This window comes from Arachis duranensis, chromosome 6, assembly GCF_000817695.3.
Source record: "Arachis duranensis cultivar V14167 chromosome 6, aradu.V14167.gnm2.J7QH, whole genome shotgun sequence".
In the NCBI taxonomy this organism is placed as follows: domain Eukaryota; kingdom Viridiplantae; phylum Streptophyta; class Magnoliopsida; order Fabales; family Fabaceae; genus Arachis; species Arachis duranensis.
In genome coordinates this window covers 105,547,270-105,561,024 of record NC_029777.3, presented here as the reverse complement: position 1 = coordinate 105,561,024, position 13,755 = coordinate 105,547,270, and the positions used below count along the sequence as shown (strand labels likewise).

General features: G+C 29.1%; 2 protein-coding genes across 2 annotated transcripts; one reads left to right on the top strand and one right to left on the bottom strand.

The window, feature by feature from the left end:
• The first annotated feature begins 4,874 nt into the window (after positions 1–4,874).
• Positions 4,875–6,057, top strand: LOC107495435 (zinc finger protein 3-like). Its single transcript, XM_016116584.3, has one exon. It carries the CDS (start codon positions 4,990–4,992, stop codon positions 5,866–5,868), a length of 879 nt encoding a protein of 292 aa, XP_015972070.1. The 5' UTR covers positions 4,875–4,989; the 3' UTR covers positions 5,869–6,057.
• A 5,414-nt stretch (positions 6,058–11,471) lies between these two features.
• Positions 11,472–13,234, bottom strand: LOC107495436 (uncharacterized). The gene is made up of 3 exons (XM_052263140.1): positions 12,588–13,234; positions 12,069–12,349; positions 11,472–11,841 (listed from the first exon to the last, which is right to left on the bottom strand). Exons 1-3 carry the CDS (start codon positions 13,011–13,013, stop codon positions 11,682–11,684), a joined length of 867 nt encoding a protein of 288 aa, XP_052119100.1. The 5' UTR covers positions 13,014–13,234; the 3' UTR covers positions 11,472–11,681.
• Positions 13,235–13,755: the final 521 nt, after the last annotated feature.

The following is a 13,755-nucleotide window of genomic DNA, read 5'->3' as shown; positions in this document are numbered from 1 at the left end:
ATATGTATGTATGTATGTATGAAGGGCAATAGAGGGACTCCACATTGGTTTCCTCTTTTATTTGTCGGCCATTTGTCCCTTTATTATGCCACTCTATATGGTACACACAAAATATCACATTGGATTTTCCTTCCCTCTACTTTCTTAAATTCTTTTCTCTAATTTCCAAATCTTTATTTTTTGTATTTTCTATGATATTTTTTAATTTAATTAGTAAAAAATTAATCTATTTCAGATCAAAATTTTATTTAAAAATTTGTTATTAGTTAATATTACATACATAAAACAAAATTTAAAATTTTATAATTATTTAAATAGACAAATGAGTTAATAATTTGACTAATTTAAATTTATTTCAGATATTCAAATTTATTATATATATTATGTATAATTACTTGTGGGCCAATGTTAGTTTCCGCAACATGGAAGATTGAAAGAAAGAAAGCTAGCTAGAATATTGGAAAGAAGCTATAATACAAGAAAGAACTTAACCAAAAGCACAATATCCGAGAGTATACCTAAGTTTATGTTCACTCTTTTGGAATTATTAGAATGTGATTGATGTTCTCATAGTTGTCAGCATATCACATGGTTATAAAGGCATTGTAGAAATTAAATGGAAAATTTAATTATCAATTTAATCAAATTAATAAAAAATTAAAAGAATCCATTTAAGTTGATCTAATAGTTAATTTATTAGTCTATTTAAATAACAGTTAAAATTTAAATTTTACTTTATGTATGTAATAATTTATTGGCTAACAATAATTCTTAAGTAAAGATCAAATCTACAATAAATTAATTATTGATCTATCAAATTAAAAAATATTACAAAAAAAAAGTTGATACTTAAGAGACTTCATCTTTTAACAAAAAAAAAACTTATTTTTCATAAACTTTTTTTAAATATTGAACTAAATTATAAGACAAAATTTGGATTAAGTAGGTTAGACTAATAAGTAGTCTCAACTCAAAATTAATAAAAGAACAAAAATATTTGATAATTAAAAAAATTTAGCTAAAATCAGCCAGAATTTACTTTATTTAATATTTATTAATTACTGCATTAATTAATAAATATTAAATAAGACAAGTTCTGGTTATTTTTTTTAGCATTATCATAAAAGAAAAAGAAGTCAAGAGACATTTTGCATTGCATATATAAAAACAAATCATATATATCAATATTAATAAAAAACATATAACTCAAACTCAACCTATAAAGTATATTAGATAAAATTTTACAATTTTGAACCCAACAAAAATAAATATTTTTGTGTTAGTTATAGGTCATCACCCTTTAGAACAAGTGGGAAAGATGTAAATTAAAGTAATGGTTGTAATTTCATTAGTAGAAGTAACATATAAAGTTGTTAAAGTGGAGTACTAGGAATAGGATACTAAAGCTGTTACTTTGTAACTTGGGAGCCCTTTTCCATGTTGACAAATTAAAAGAGAAGAGGCTGATGAGCATGTCAATTTTATTTCCTTCAATTCGTACATGATATCATTGGGAATCATGAGTTGAATTTGGAACAGTATACTTCAATTACATGAAAATTGGAAGTGACCATTTTCCTTTTTTAGTTAAAAAATTACAAAAATAATCATTCTCATTTTTAGAAGTAAATTCCTATGAAATTTTCCGTTGATAAAAGGTCTACAAATTCTATTTTATTATTTATTTTAGAAAATGACAACAATAATCAAGGGAAAATCTATGTAGGTATATTTAAAAGAGCTTAACATTTTAAAAAATAAAAAATAAAAAATGCCTCTTGACTTAAATTTTCTAGATTCATAACTTTGGTTAGAAATCTGTCTCAACAATTCCTTACTAACTTATTTCATTAAACTTCTCGCTTAACACATGATTCTCAACTAACTAGATGTTACAAAGATATATATCATGTTTGTAAATATGGGATGATATGATCCATCACTTTCATCAGCAATGTTAAAAAAGTTATTTCTTGTAATAATAGCACAAAATTTAATTACATTATTATGGATATTGAAGAAGAAGGATAGAAATATACTTAACTATATTTATATACTTCTATTTACTGTTTAAATTTTTAGGATAAGTATTTTTATGATATGATATCAAAATTTTTATAACAAAAAAAATTACAATTTAATTCTTGTTAAAATTCAAAAGAAAAATTTTTAACATAAAATAATTTTTTTTAGAAAAAAAAAAGTTATATACAAATTCACGTAATGCAAAAAAAAAAAAAAGAAAAATTCTTGTGTGAAAAAAGATAAAAGATATATAATCATTTATTTATATTTACATATTAACTTAAATTATTTTTAAGATAAATAAGATGATAACAAGATGAACAAATTAAAGAGGAAGCTAATTAAATTTGTTGTGAAAAAGAAGATGTAAATGGGACAGGGTTGGGGACATGATGGCCTTGTTGATGGACTTTCAAGTACATAGCAAAGTTTTTGTTTGGTGACTTTGGTGTAACATGGACAATGTTTGGCTTTGTCTCCCTAATAATAATATCATTAACCTACTTTATTTAAAGGGGACGCGCGTGATGCTCTCACTTCATCATTTTTTTTCCTTTTAATTAATTTTTTTAATTTTATTTTATGATCCTAAGTTGTTCCCAAAGGCCCTCTCCATCACTACTAACTAAATAGTAAACAGTTTTGTTCCCCACAATTTGGTCTATGCTATATATGTGTATGATCAGTGAATATATAGTAGTAGACACAAAGTTCTCATCATGGATATGCTAGCTGCATGCAAATCCTGATTATTAGGAAAATACTAAAACATTTGTCCTTTTTCAAAATATAATTTGGTCTAAAAAAGTTGTTAGTCTAACAAATTAGGCAACATTAATTATTATTATTTATTTCACAAATAATCTTACTGTATAAAAAAAAATTAGAGTAAGTATAAGAATAAAATAATTAATAAAAACAATGGGGGTAACCTTACTCAAATTTATTTAAATTCAAAAAATGATTGATCCTCATTTATAGGGGTAATTATAATCAAATTATTATATTTAGACCGGAGACCAGGTAATAGCAAAAGTCATATATAAAATTATTATGTATATGAAAAATAAGTTATTAAATTAATTATTATTTATTCAAATATAAATATATATTATTGTATTCACTTTTAATATTATATTATATATTAACATATATTTTATATAAATAACTGAATTTTTTGATTATATATAACATTATTTTTGATATATAAATAGATATATAACACCTTTAATAATGTGCTAAGATAAAATTAAATAACGACTCAATGTACTAGACTCTATTTACTAAGATTTAAATATCAAATATGGTATTGGTATGTATATACAAAAAATTAATTATTAAATTATTTAAATTTTGCATGTGAATAGATTGTTTCTAGAATTTAAATTCGTAACCATGCATCATTGTCATAAGTTTACATTTTTATTAGGATTGTATTTTAGAGAGTCAATATAATTTATTATTTTTGATAAGTAGTCGATCGATAATAATTAAAAATATAGTATTAGACTATTGAATTAAAAATATTAGACTACTTATTAAAAATATTGGCTACAATAAATTACAATTTTTTATCCCTAAACTTTTCTTTTTCTTAATTCATGGCACCGAAAATCACACTTTATTATTATTAGTTATTATTAGTAGAAGTATTCATGACCTGGGTGAAATTAGATTTGATGATTCAGATCCGATCTGAAATATATATTGGGCTTATTGTTAAACTCGAATCCAACTTTAGACCCATAAAATCTACACATTTTCGGGTCATGATTATATTGGGTGAAAACGGGATCGTTAACATTATTTTCTTGTAACCAACTTGGGTTGGTCGAGTGGTCAGCTCACTCGTCTACTTAAGCAAGTATCGGGAGTTCGAATCTCGCTTGTGCATGCAGCAACCCATTGGCCAGCAACAGACCCTTAAATGGAGCTCAGATCTGCAACGAATTAGTCCTTAACATGTCGGGTTGGGAGATACCGTTTAGGTAAACAAAAAAAACATTATTTACTTGTAAGCTAGCATGTGAAAATATCCAAATTATCAAGACTCCAACCATTATTTGACATCCTAAAATTCACTTAGAAAAATATAACAAGAACCAACCCTTCCCTAAAATTAAAGCATAACCACAATCAATACTAGTATTGTCTAATAACACTAAATATTTAAATAAATACAAATAACACAATATTATGCATTAATCTAAAGTCTTATGCATTTTAAACATAAAATATTAACTTATAGTCTTATAATGACTAATAACACAAAATATTAAGGTTTACAATATTTAAATTCCATATAAAAATAATCATCGTCCATTACTAATAATACAAAATATTAATTGTGTATGATAATCGGACCATCGGATTGAATTCAGATGACTCGAGCTATGGTTTGGACCCAACTCAAAATAATAATCGAATCTATTTTTGAGATGTTTACCCAATTCTAAACCCGATAAAATTATACAAAATTAGCCTCTAAAAATTCTATGTCGGGCCGAATATTCGGGGCGGACCGGACCATAAACACTTTTAATTATTAGTGTTCTTGCTAAGCTAAACTCCAAAAAATTCCCTATATGATTGAAAGGACAATTTTATTAGGATTATTATTTGGTGCTCGGTCTTTATTTAACTTATTTTTTATAATACATTTAAATATTTAAAATTTATTATTATTTTTTTAAATTAAATATTAAGTATTTAATGTTTTGAGAATTAAACACTAAACTTTTATACTTGATAGCAAACACCTTACTTAAATACTATACAATTGCATGTAAGTGTTATAGATAGTCAAAAGTGTGGGTGTACATGAAATTTACTATTTTGACAAAACAAAGACTTGAGCATATAATCCTTATTCCAAATCCAAACATACATATTACATAGGATAATAATAAGACCAAATAAAACCATTATTTGTCTCCCCTCTATTTTATCCACTCTCAAGAACCCATGGAAACACTACTTCCTACCAATAACAAACACTTCTTCTCTACTCCTCCAACTCCATGTACACCACAACACAAGAATCAACAATCTTTGCAAGACGAAGAAGCCGAAGAAGAAAAGGATACAAACATAGATAATAACAATAATGCTTTGTTATTATTGGATTTGAATGTCTCCGGCAACCAAGACGATCTGGACGACGGATCGCCCGAACTCAACCTCATAACTTGTTTGGATATGGATTCATTATCCAATCACAAAAATAATTCTCCATCAGAAGAAGAACCGTCATTATTACCAGACAAATCGAATTGTCTTGGTGACGGTTCATCTTCTTCCGACGTAGAAATGAGGGTTTTTTCTTGCAATTATTGCCAGAGAAAATTCTACAGTTCGCAAGCACTTGGCGGACACCAAAACGCTCACAAAAGGGAGCGATCGATAGCCAAGAGAGGCCACAGATTCGGGACGCAAATACTCTCCTCTACACCAGCCTTTGGAATGATTCCACTTCGCTACGCCGCCGCCTCCGCCGTCAGCATAGCGTCTCTGCCGCTCCACGGCAGCGCGTGTGGCAACAGAGGACTCGGAATTCAAGCTCATGCAATGATCCACAAACCTTCACACAATGGACACCATCACGGTTGGTCAAGACCCCTTATTGATCCACAACCGGGTGTTGCAAAACTGGCTATGGCGGATTTTCATCGAACTTCGGCATTATCGGCGTCTAGAGGAAGCGTCGGAAGATTTGAAGTGGTGAACACTGTGATGAATTCAGCATCGCCAAATAAAGAAATCAGTGGGTTTTTTCTTAGTAGTGGAACTCATCGTCATCATCAAGATGAAATCAAGCACCTTGATTTGTCTCTCAAGCTTTAAGTGATGCTATCAAATTTTCTCTATATTTTGTTAATTAGTTAGATCAATTAGGGAGTCTTAAGATGATTTTTTTTTTAATTATTCACTGTGTGATATAAATATTATTGTGCATATTTAATTTTGCTTCTTGTGAGGATCAAAGTTCATTACCAGTTACAATAGCTTTAGATATTTTCTCAGGTTGAGTTAGATAAGGTGCATTAGTGATAGAAGCTTTTTATGTTTGCTAAGTCCTTTTTTTTTCCGATTTTTTTTATTTATTTTTGCTGTCATCGTCTCATCGTCTCAGTAGATAAGTGAACACTATAATTAAAGGGTACCTTTTTTTTTTTCAAATTCCAAGTTTTTATGTATACTCTTGTAGTCTTGTTGATCTCATGTCTGAAGTTAGAATCTGCTGCCACTGACATAACTGATTCTATTTTCATAAATCAAATTGGTTTTTCCCGAATTCCCATATATAAGATTGATTTGAGAGAGTAGAAATCGTAGTTGGTTTAAGGCTAACTTTTTTCATGAGTAATCGGTTTCTGTCAATCACGGTTTATGTAAAGAGTAGAAATCGTAGTTGGTTCCTACGATTTACTTAATAATATAAATTGCACATGCACGTAATAAGTTTGTGTTTTGTGTATACGGATAAAAGATTCATTTAATTTATTTAATTAGGTAAATTATTCTAATTTATATCCATGAAATGAAACATTTAGTGCTGATTATCATACATTCTTTTTGGTCTTTATCATCAAAATTTGGCCTGTTATTATAGAAAATTCAACTAAATTAACTCAAGAAATTGTCTATCTGTTTTATTTCTCTTTTTTTTTTATCCTCAAGATTCGAACTTAAAATCACAGGCAATTTTATCATAGATTCTCAACCATGCATCAGGAGATAATATCGTAATATTCACTAATATATAGCTAGATTCAAGAGGTTTGTTTATCTTGGGACAAGAAGATTCCTATTAAATGTACCAGAATAAAAAGACAAGAGCCAATGGCAAGGCGACTCCACTAATAAACGTTTTAAATATTGTCATTGTTATAACAAAGACCAAAATAGCTAGTGGGTTAGGAACTGGATAATACTAATAAAAGTATAAAACATACTATATTATTATTATTATTATTATAGAATTTTTAAGAACTTATATTAAGATTATTATTAATAAATTTTTTTATTTTTTTCAATAAATAAATAAAAATATATTAAAAATTTAAATATTATGTATTTTCAATTAATAACTTTAATATATGTATTTTTTAATTGAACTATTATTATTATTATATGATGAAAGAAAAAGAATGAAGAAAAAAATAATGAGACTATTTCTTTGTCCACACCTGTTGAAGGAAAAATCAGAAAAAGACTGCTTTTTCTATTACTCAGGTTTTAATAATAGGAACAGATTTTTGTCCTATGTGAGGTTAATGTACTAAGTACCAACTACTAAGTCACTGTCAATGCAGTGGCCTCAAATCTAGGAAGAGATCCTTGTGTGGTTATATCTAATTGTATAATAACAAATGTTAATAACATTATAACAACACTGCAACTAATTGCATACTAAGGACAAAGTATCTGTGTTTAAATAATATTAATCAAACGTGGCTGTTAGTCATCAAAACCTGCCATGGTGCCGATCCCATTATATAATACCTGCAAACAAAAGATCAGATAGTACAAATTGTTTTACACATGCTTTGTTCCAAAAGCATGACTTATATTTATTTATCCATTTTATTATTATTAATTCTTTACGTTAGGCCAATAAATATTATATTAAAATACTTGATGAGATTCTAGAAATACATTTTAACCCCAAATTTTTCATATGTAGCATGTAGGTATTAAATTTAAGAATTTAAAACCACTGATCAAGAATATATATTTGTTGCTTAAACTTTAAATAATGACTCTTACTATATAGTGATATATAATGCTAGTGTCACCACATGAGAATCTATCTTTTTCTGATCTTTTAGTACTTTTCACAAGCGCATGGATAACTAATACTAAATGTTGGTCCTAGATTTAAGGGATTGTTTGGCTTCTAGCTTATAGAATAGACGATGCTTTGGTACAAAAGAAAACGCAGATTCTTTTCATTCATGATTTGAAGATCACTCACTATTTTTTAGTTAAATATATTGAAATGAGTTAGAACCTTCAAGCCAGGATTTGAGATGCCCAAAATGAAGTCAAGATACCTAACGCTATATGCTTTACACCTTTCAAGAGAGATATCGACAGAATTTATATTTCTATGTGATCATTTTTTTTAGACACCAGCAAATAATTATATACTGTAACATATATAAAAGTAGTTATTATCATACTATTTCAATTTGTTTGTGTTACAACACTATATGACTGAATATCAATATAAAACTCTCTTGTATACGGATAATAAAAACGATTAAATTCGTTTAAAAAATACTTTTCATTTTTCTTTACATGAAAAACAAGGGTGGAATTCTACAAGTTTAACAAAGTTACTAAACAACGTTGGAATTTCATGTGAGTTTTTTTTTTTTTTTTAAATGTTGTTCACATACTCGATCCAAAAAGGGGAGGAGACTAAAATATCCTATGATTAGTTAAACGTTTCCCTTAGACATTATAGTTAAATTTGGATTAAGTTAATAGCATATATTTAAATAGACCCACAAACAGGGAGGAACTTAGTTGAAACAATAGGGCCCTCTCCCCAATTTTTTTATAAAAATATTAGTAGTCTTTTTTTAAAAAATAAAAAATAATTTAGTTAGCTCAAATATTTTATTATGACTTAAAGTACCTAAATTCAATCCTTATCTCTTATTTTTGTTGCACAATAATTTTTAGTTTTAAACATTAAAAACATATTAGATTTGCTGTTTTGCTGACAACTTCTCTATTCAACAAGCAACACTCCCTCTCTTCTACAATTGAATTTAAATATAAAAAATTAGATATTTTTTATTTATTTTATTTAATTTTTTATATGATAAAAAATATTAGAATATTCAATAAGTATTGATATTATTGTATTTGTATAAATTGAGAAAAAAATTCAATAAATATTATAAATTGTTGAAAAATTTAATTCTGATTCAATTATCGAATATTTCAAGTCACTAAAGACTCGAAGAGTACCATTATAAACTATTTTATATTTTTTATTTGTAAAATTAATTATTTATTATCTTATTAGTAACAAACTTAAAGAATAATTATATTTATAAATTTTATTTTAATATAAATATTATTATTAAATTTTTATGTTAAATTTTATACTCCTCCAAAATTTTGTTTCAAGTTCTACCACTACCCACAAATCCAATGCCTTAATTTGAGTTAAAATGTGATGTCAAATTCATTTTACCTTGATCTTTTAGTTTGTTAATTGAACCTTCTCAATTTAGGAACACCTAACCACTACAAGACTCCCGGAGAAGTCTCAAGGGTAAGCTATAAATCATATCTCAGTTAAGCTTAAGATTAATTGAATATTATATTTACGTATACCCATAAACCCAATGCCTTAAGATTTTGTAGTAATCTGTTAATTTGAATCTCCTTAACTCTGCTCCTCACAGCCGCTTGATCCCAATAAATAATGTGTCAAACTATGGAAAAAGGCTATTGTGTTCCCTAAACACATGCTAGAGAATCTAGGTCGTTTATATAGGACCCAATGAATCCAAGGGTGTGATGCACCCTACAAAGTAAGGAGCACCCCACATCCCAACCACATCACCTTCACTATCACCAATTCACCATCATACCATGATCTTTAATATTGAAAAACAAGGATTACCACTTATTTTTAACCAACCTCCTCTTGATTTCTCTGTTAAAAAATTATCCCAACAATTTCTAGTTAATTAGAACTTCTCAAAACAAACATATACCTGATAACTAGTTAACTACAAAGTACAAACTATAGCCAAGAGGTTGAGGTATCCAAAGCTATTCTCAGTGATCAAGTTAATACGCCAGGGATTTAACACACAAAATTAGGACTATTTGCATTTATTGAAAATTCGATGAATTGACTCCATTATAACACCATAAGGACCAATGAAAAACAGAGCCCAGCACCTAAATACGCATTAAGACAACAGCACCAAGTAAAGTGGTGCATCCTATGTTGATTCATTTCTAATTCCACAGAAAGAACAGGCACATTAGTGCCTCCGGAATATTTAGATGTAAGGTGTAAGGAATAGTGGTTGCTGAGATGGCACAGCGAAGTGTGTCCAAGGGGAACTTTTGGGGCATCAAATTCATAATGCATCCAACCAAAAAATAAGTGCATTACCATTAGTTGTAGGCAACTGGATATGCAGTCCTTTCCCACATGGTTTAATTCATGCTTGATGTTTTACAAGTTTCTTGGCTCCACAATCTGTTAGATGTTTTCATGATTTCAGACTTGGTCCCACTTTTGCGTAACAGAATTATGCAACTTTGTATAAAGAACAATGGAGTATGCAATTTCAAGTAGAGATTTAATTTCAATATATTGTTAGTGTAAAACATCTATACTACCAATCAAATGTTTCAAATGTTGTTACCAAGATAAATGACTCTTACAACTAAGACCGGTCAATATTCATGTGCAAAAATTCCATGAGCTAGATATTTAAAATAATATAATAGTTTTCACACAAATAATTTCACTCTTTTACACAGACTTCCCCTTCATCACTCGGAATATTTCCTAAACAACAAATGATGTATAGACCTAGTCATGTTTAAGCCACTTCTAAGTTCAAACCTCACATGATTCTAGTATCTTAATGAAAAATCAACACAAGTTGGCCCTACGAAAACTTATGTCAATACATTCACCAACATATCACACTACAAGATTCCACCACATAATGTTATTACACACCAAAACTAAAATTATTCACATATAAAAATTACACCCATGTACGATATAAGGGTGTACATGGGTTTGGTTTGGTAGGTTGGCTTGATCTCTCTCTCTCTCTCTCTCTCTTTTTTTTTTGAAAGGATAGAATGCTAGATGCAAAAGGCACCAAAATTTCAAATTTCAAATCTATATTCTTTGAGGTGGATAGTTTCTAAATCTTAGCAACTATTTCTCCAGATAAATCACTATTCATTCAGACAAGTTAGCAACAGCAACTTTAGAAGAAGCTTTGCTAATTTTATGCTAACATTAACATAAAAAGGAAAGAAGGCCTTCAAGACATGCCATCTTCTCACCAACATCAACAGATCTGATGTGGATATATCACTAATCAAGCACAATAAAGAATATAGAGTAGATTATGTAGTCAAAACGTAAATGCAATTGCACTACACATACAGTCGAAGCAAAAAGACGTGATTATCATCATGAGGATAAAAGTTATTCAGCCAAAACAAGATGCAATATCACCAGAAGATAGAAGTCACAACACTATTTTAATGCCTAACACAGGGTACATTGGTATGGCATTGAGTACTCAAAGCTTACAACCAATTCTCAATCTCAATAATGAATCCACACTTTTCTTTCTCTAGATATGTTATTAAATAGAAAATAACACAAATAATATAAATTAAATTAAGTCATTTCAATTCTATCTTTGTTCACTATATAATCATCAAAGTTTTAAACTACTGGGATTGCAATCACAAATGCAAAATATTATAGTTTAACAACCCGAGGGTGTATTCACATCAAACAAAGAAATTGATGCCAAGTACTACAAACAAAAGAATATCAAAGAACTTCAACTCAAGAAACTAATTCATACAACAGCAAAAGTCACTGTTTATATCAACTTTTAGCTGCCAAGCTTACCGGTCTACTTTTCCACAAAAGACTTGAGTCTATCCATCCATCGCAAAAGTTCAATTTTATCCTTGTTCAGCATATAATAATGCAAGAATGTAGAGAGCTGACGATTTATTCCTCTTGCATCTAAGTACTCGCAAAACTTTTCCTGAACCTTAGGATTTAGGCTCCTGAAATCAGATGAAACATGTTATAAGAATCATCAACAAATCGACAATGAATAACTAAATAAATTCAAAAACTAATTTTTTGTAATTTCATGTAGACATACATAGTTGAGAATATGAAACTTTTTGCCATTGAATGCATGAGAATAATTGCATGGTTAAGCCAGATTCTACTCTACCAAACAAACACTGCGCATGACGAGATGCAAAGGTAAAAATGTAAGTCAAACCTAAAATCAGGTCCCAGGTAAGGCCTAGCTGACATCTGTTTATGCCTTAATATGTAAACTCTCTCCACATTTAAACAATCTGGCCATGCTGAACAGATAAACTCCAACTCATTGCCACTGTCCCCCTTTGATATATCCACAAGTAAACTAAGGTGAAGACGCACATTCGTTGCAGAACTGTCCTCCACAGGAACATGTTCATACCCATCAAACATGGTAGCTTCAACTTTGATATCTTCCCGATCATCAAACCTACCCCTCATCACTACCACCNNNNGAAGACATTATTCTTTAGGAAACATGATCCAGTACTTACTAAATCACACACTAATTATTTGAAAATGAGAAAGAAAATACCATTACACAAATTATGGAGCAATTCAACAGCTGCCAGTTATATTTCATCATATTTCAAATATTTATTGTGAAAGCAGCATCCAATATATGCTCAGTTTGATAATTCACACTATATGCCATACTCATAAACATTATGTCAAGAAACCATTCCTCCTAGAAGTTTAATCTGTTGGGAAGGGACACACGAATGATTCTATATCCAACACGCTTCCCCAGGTAAGAGACCAATAACAGAAATAACTGATAATAACAGAATCTAAAGAGCATTAACAGAAACGCTAAAATGCCAGAATTGCAGATTTTGTTTTCTTCTCTAGAAAATTGTTGAAGGAGAGTGAGAACCTGTTGTGGAGGAGTATACTCGACCAGATACTCGATTTCGTTTCCAAGTATTCGCAAGATGTTGGATTCAAAGAGCGATTTGGGAGATTTGGTAATTGCCTCGGCTGCATAATTTCTTCTTCCAGAATCCAACGTAACAGAGCGACAATTCGTCAGAGTTGTTTTAACAAGCGACGAAGAAGAAGATGAAGGACAGTTCCATTTCCAAATATGCGCTCTTTGAAGCGTTCTAATGAAGCCAGCCATTAATTCATTCAAATTTACAATTCTGGAAATTGGAGATTATGAGAGAAAATAGAACGAAGGTCTCAGATAGGATTCAAGGAACCACAGGTGTGGCTCTTCCGGAGCAGGTGGTCGGAGGTGGCGACGATTGGAGGATGCGGAGGAGGTGCTATTCTGACCTGCTGGAAGCCCGGGAAACAGGGGAAGAAGGGACTCAGCTGTTAGCTGCTGGGTTTAGGGCTTTACACCTTAGGGTTGTTAAAGACTATCAATCTAATTGGAATAATTAAATTATAATAAAAATAATTCAAAATTTTAAAATCTGTTTTATCTTTTAAATAAAATAAAAAAAATTTATTTTTAGTTAAGTATCAAAATACAATTTTAACATTTATGTTCTCTAATAAAGATTTAAATGGAGATTTTGTAAGGATAAATTTTTTTCTTTTTTAATTTGATTTGAGACCTAATGTAAAATTATCATTTTAATACTTTGTCTCATTATAATTTAAATTTTAATGTAAATTATATCATAAAATTATTTTTAATTATTTTAAATAATTTTAATTAAATTACAAAAATTAACTAAAATAAAAATATAAAATTAAAAAAATAATAAGTATATACTATAGGAAACATTTCAAGTGCACCGGGAGTACCGGTACATCAGTTATTTTAACCTTGATCTGAATTATAAAAAATATATATAATATATATTAATTGAAATTAACGGTTAAAATAACTGGTGTACCAGTGCTTCCCA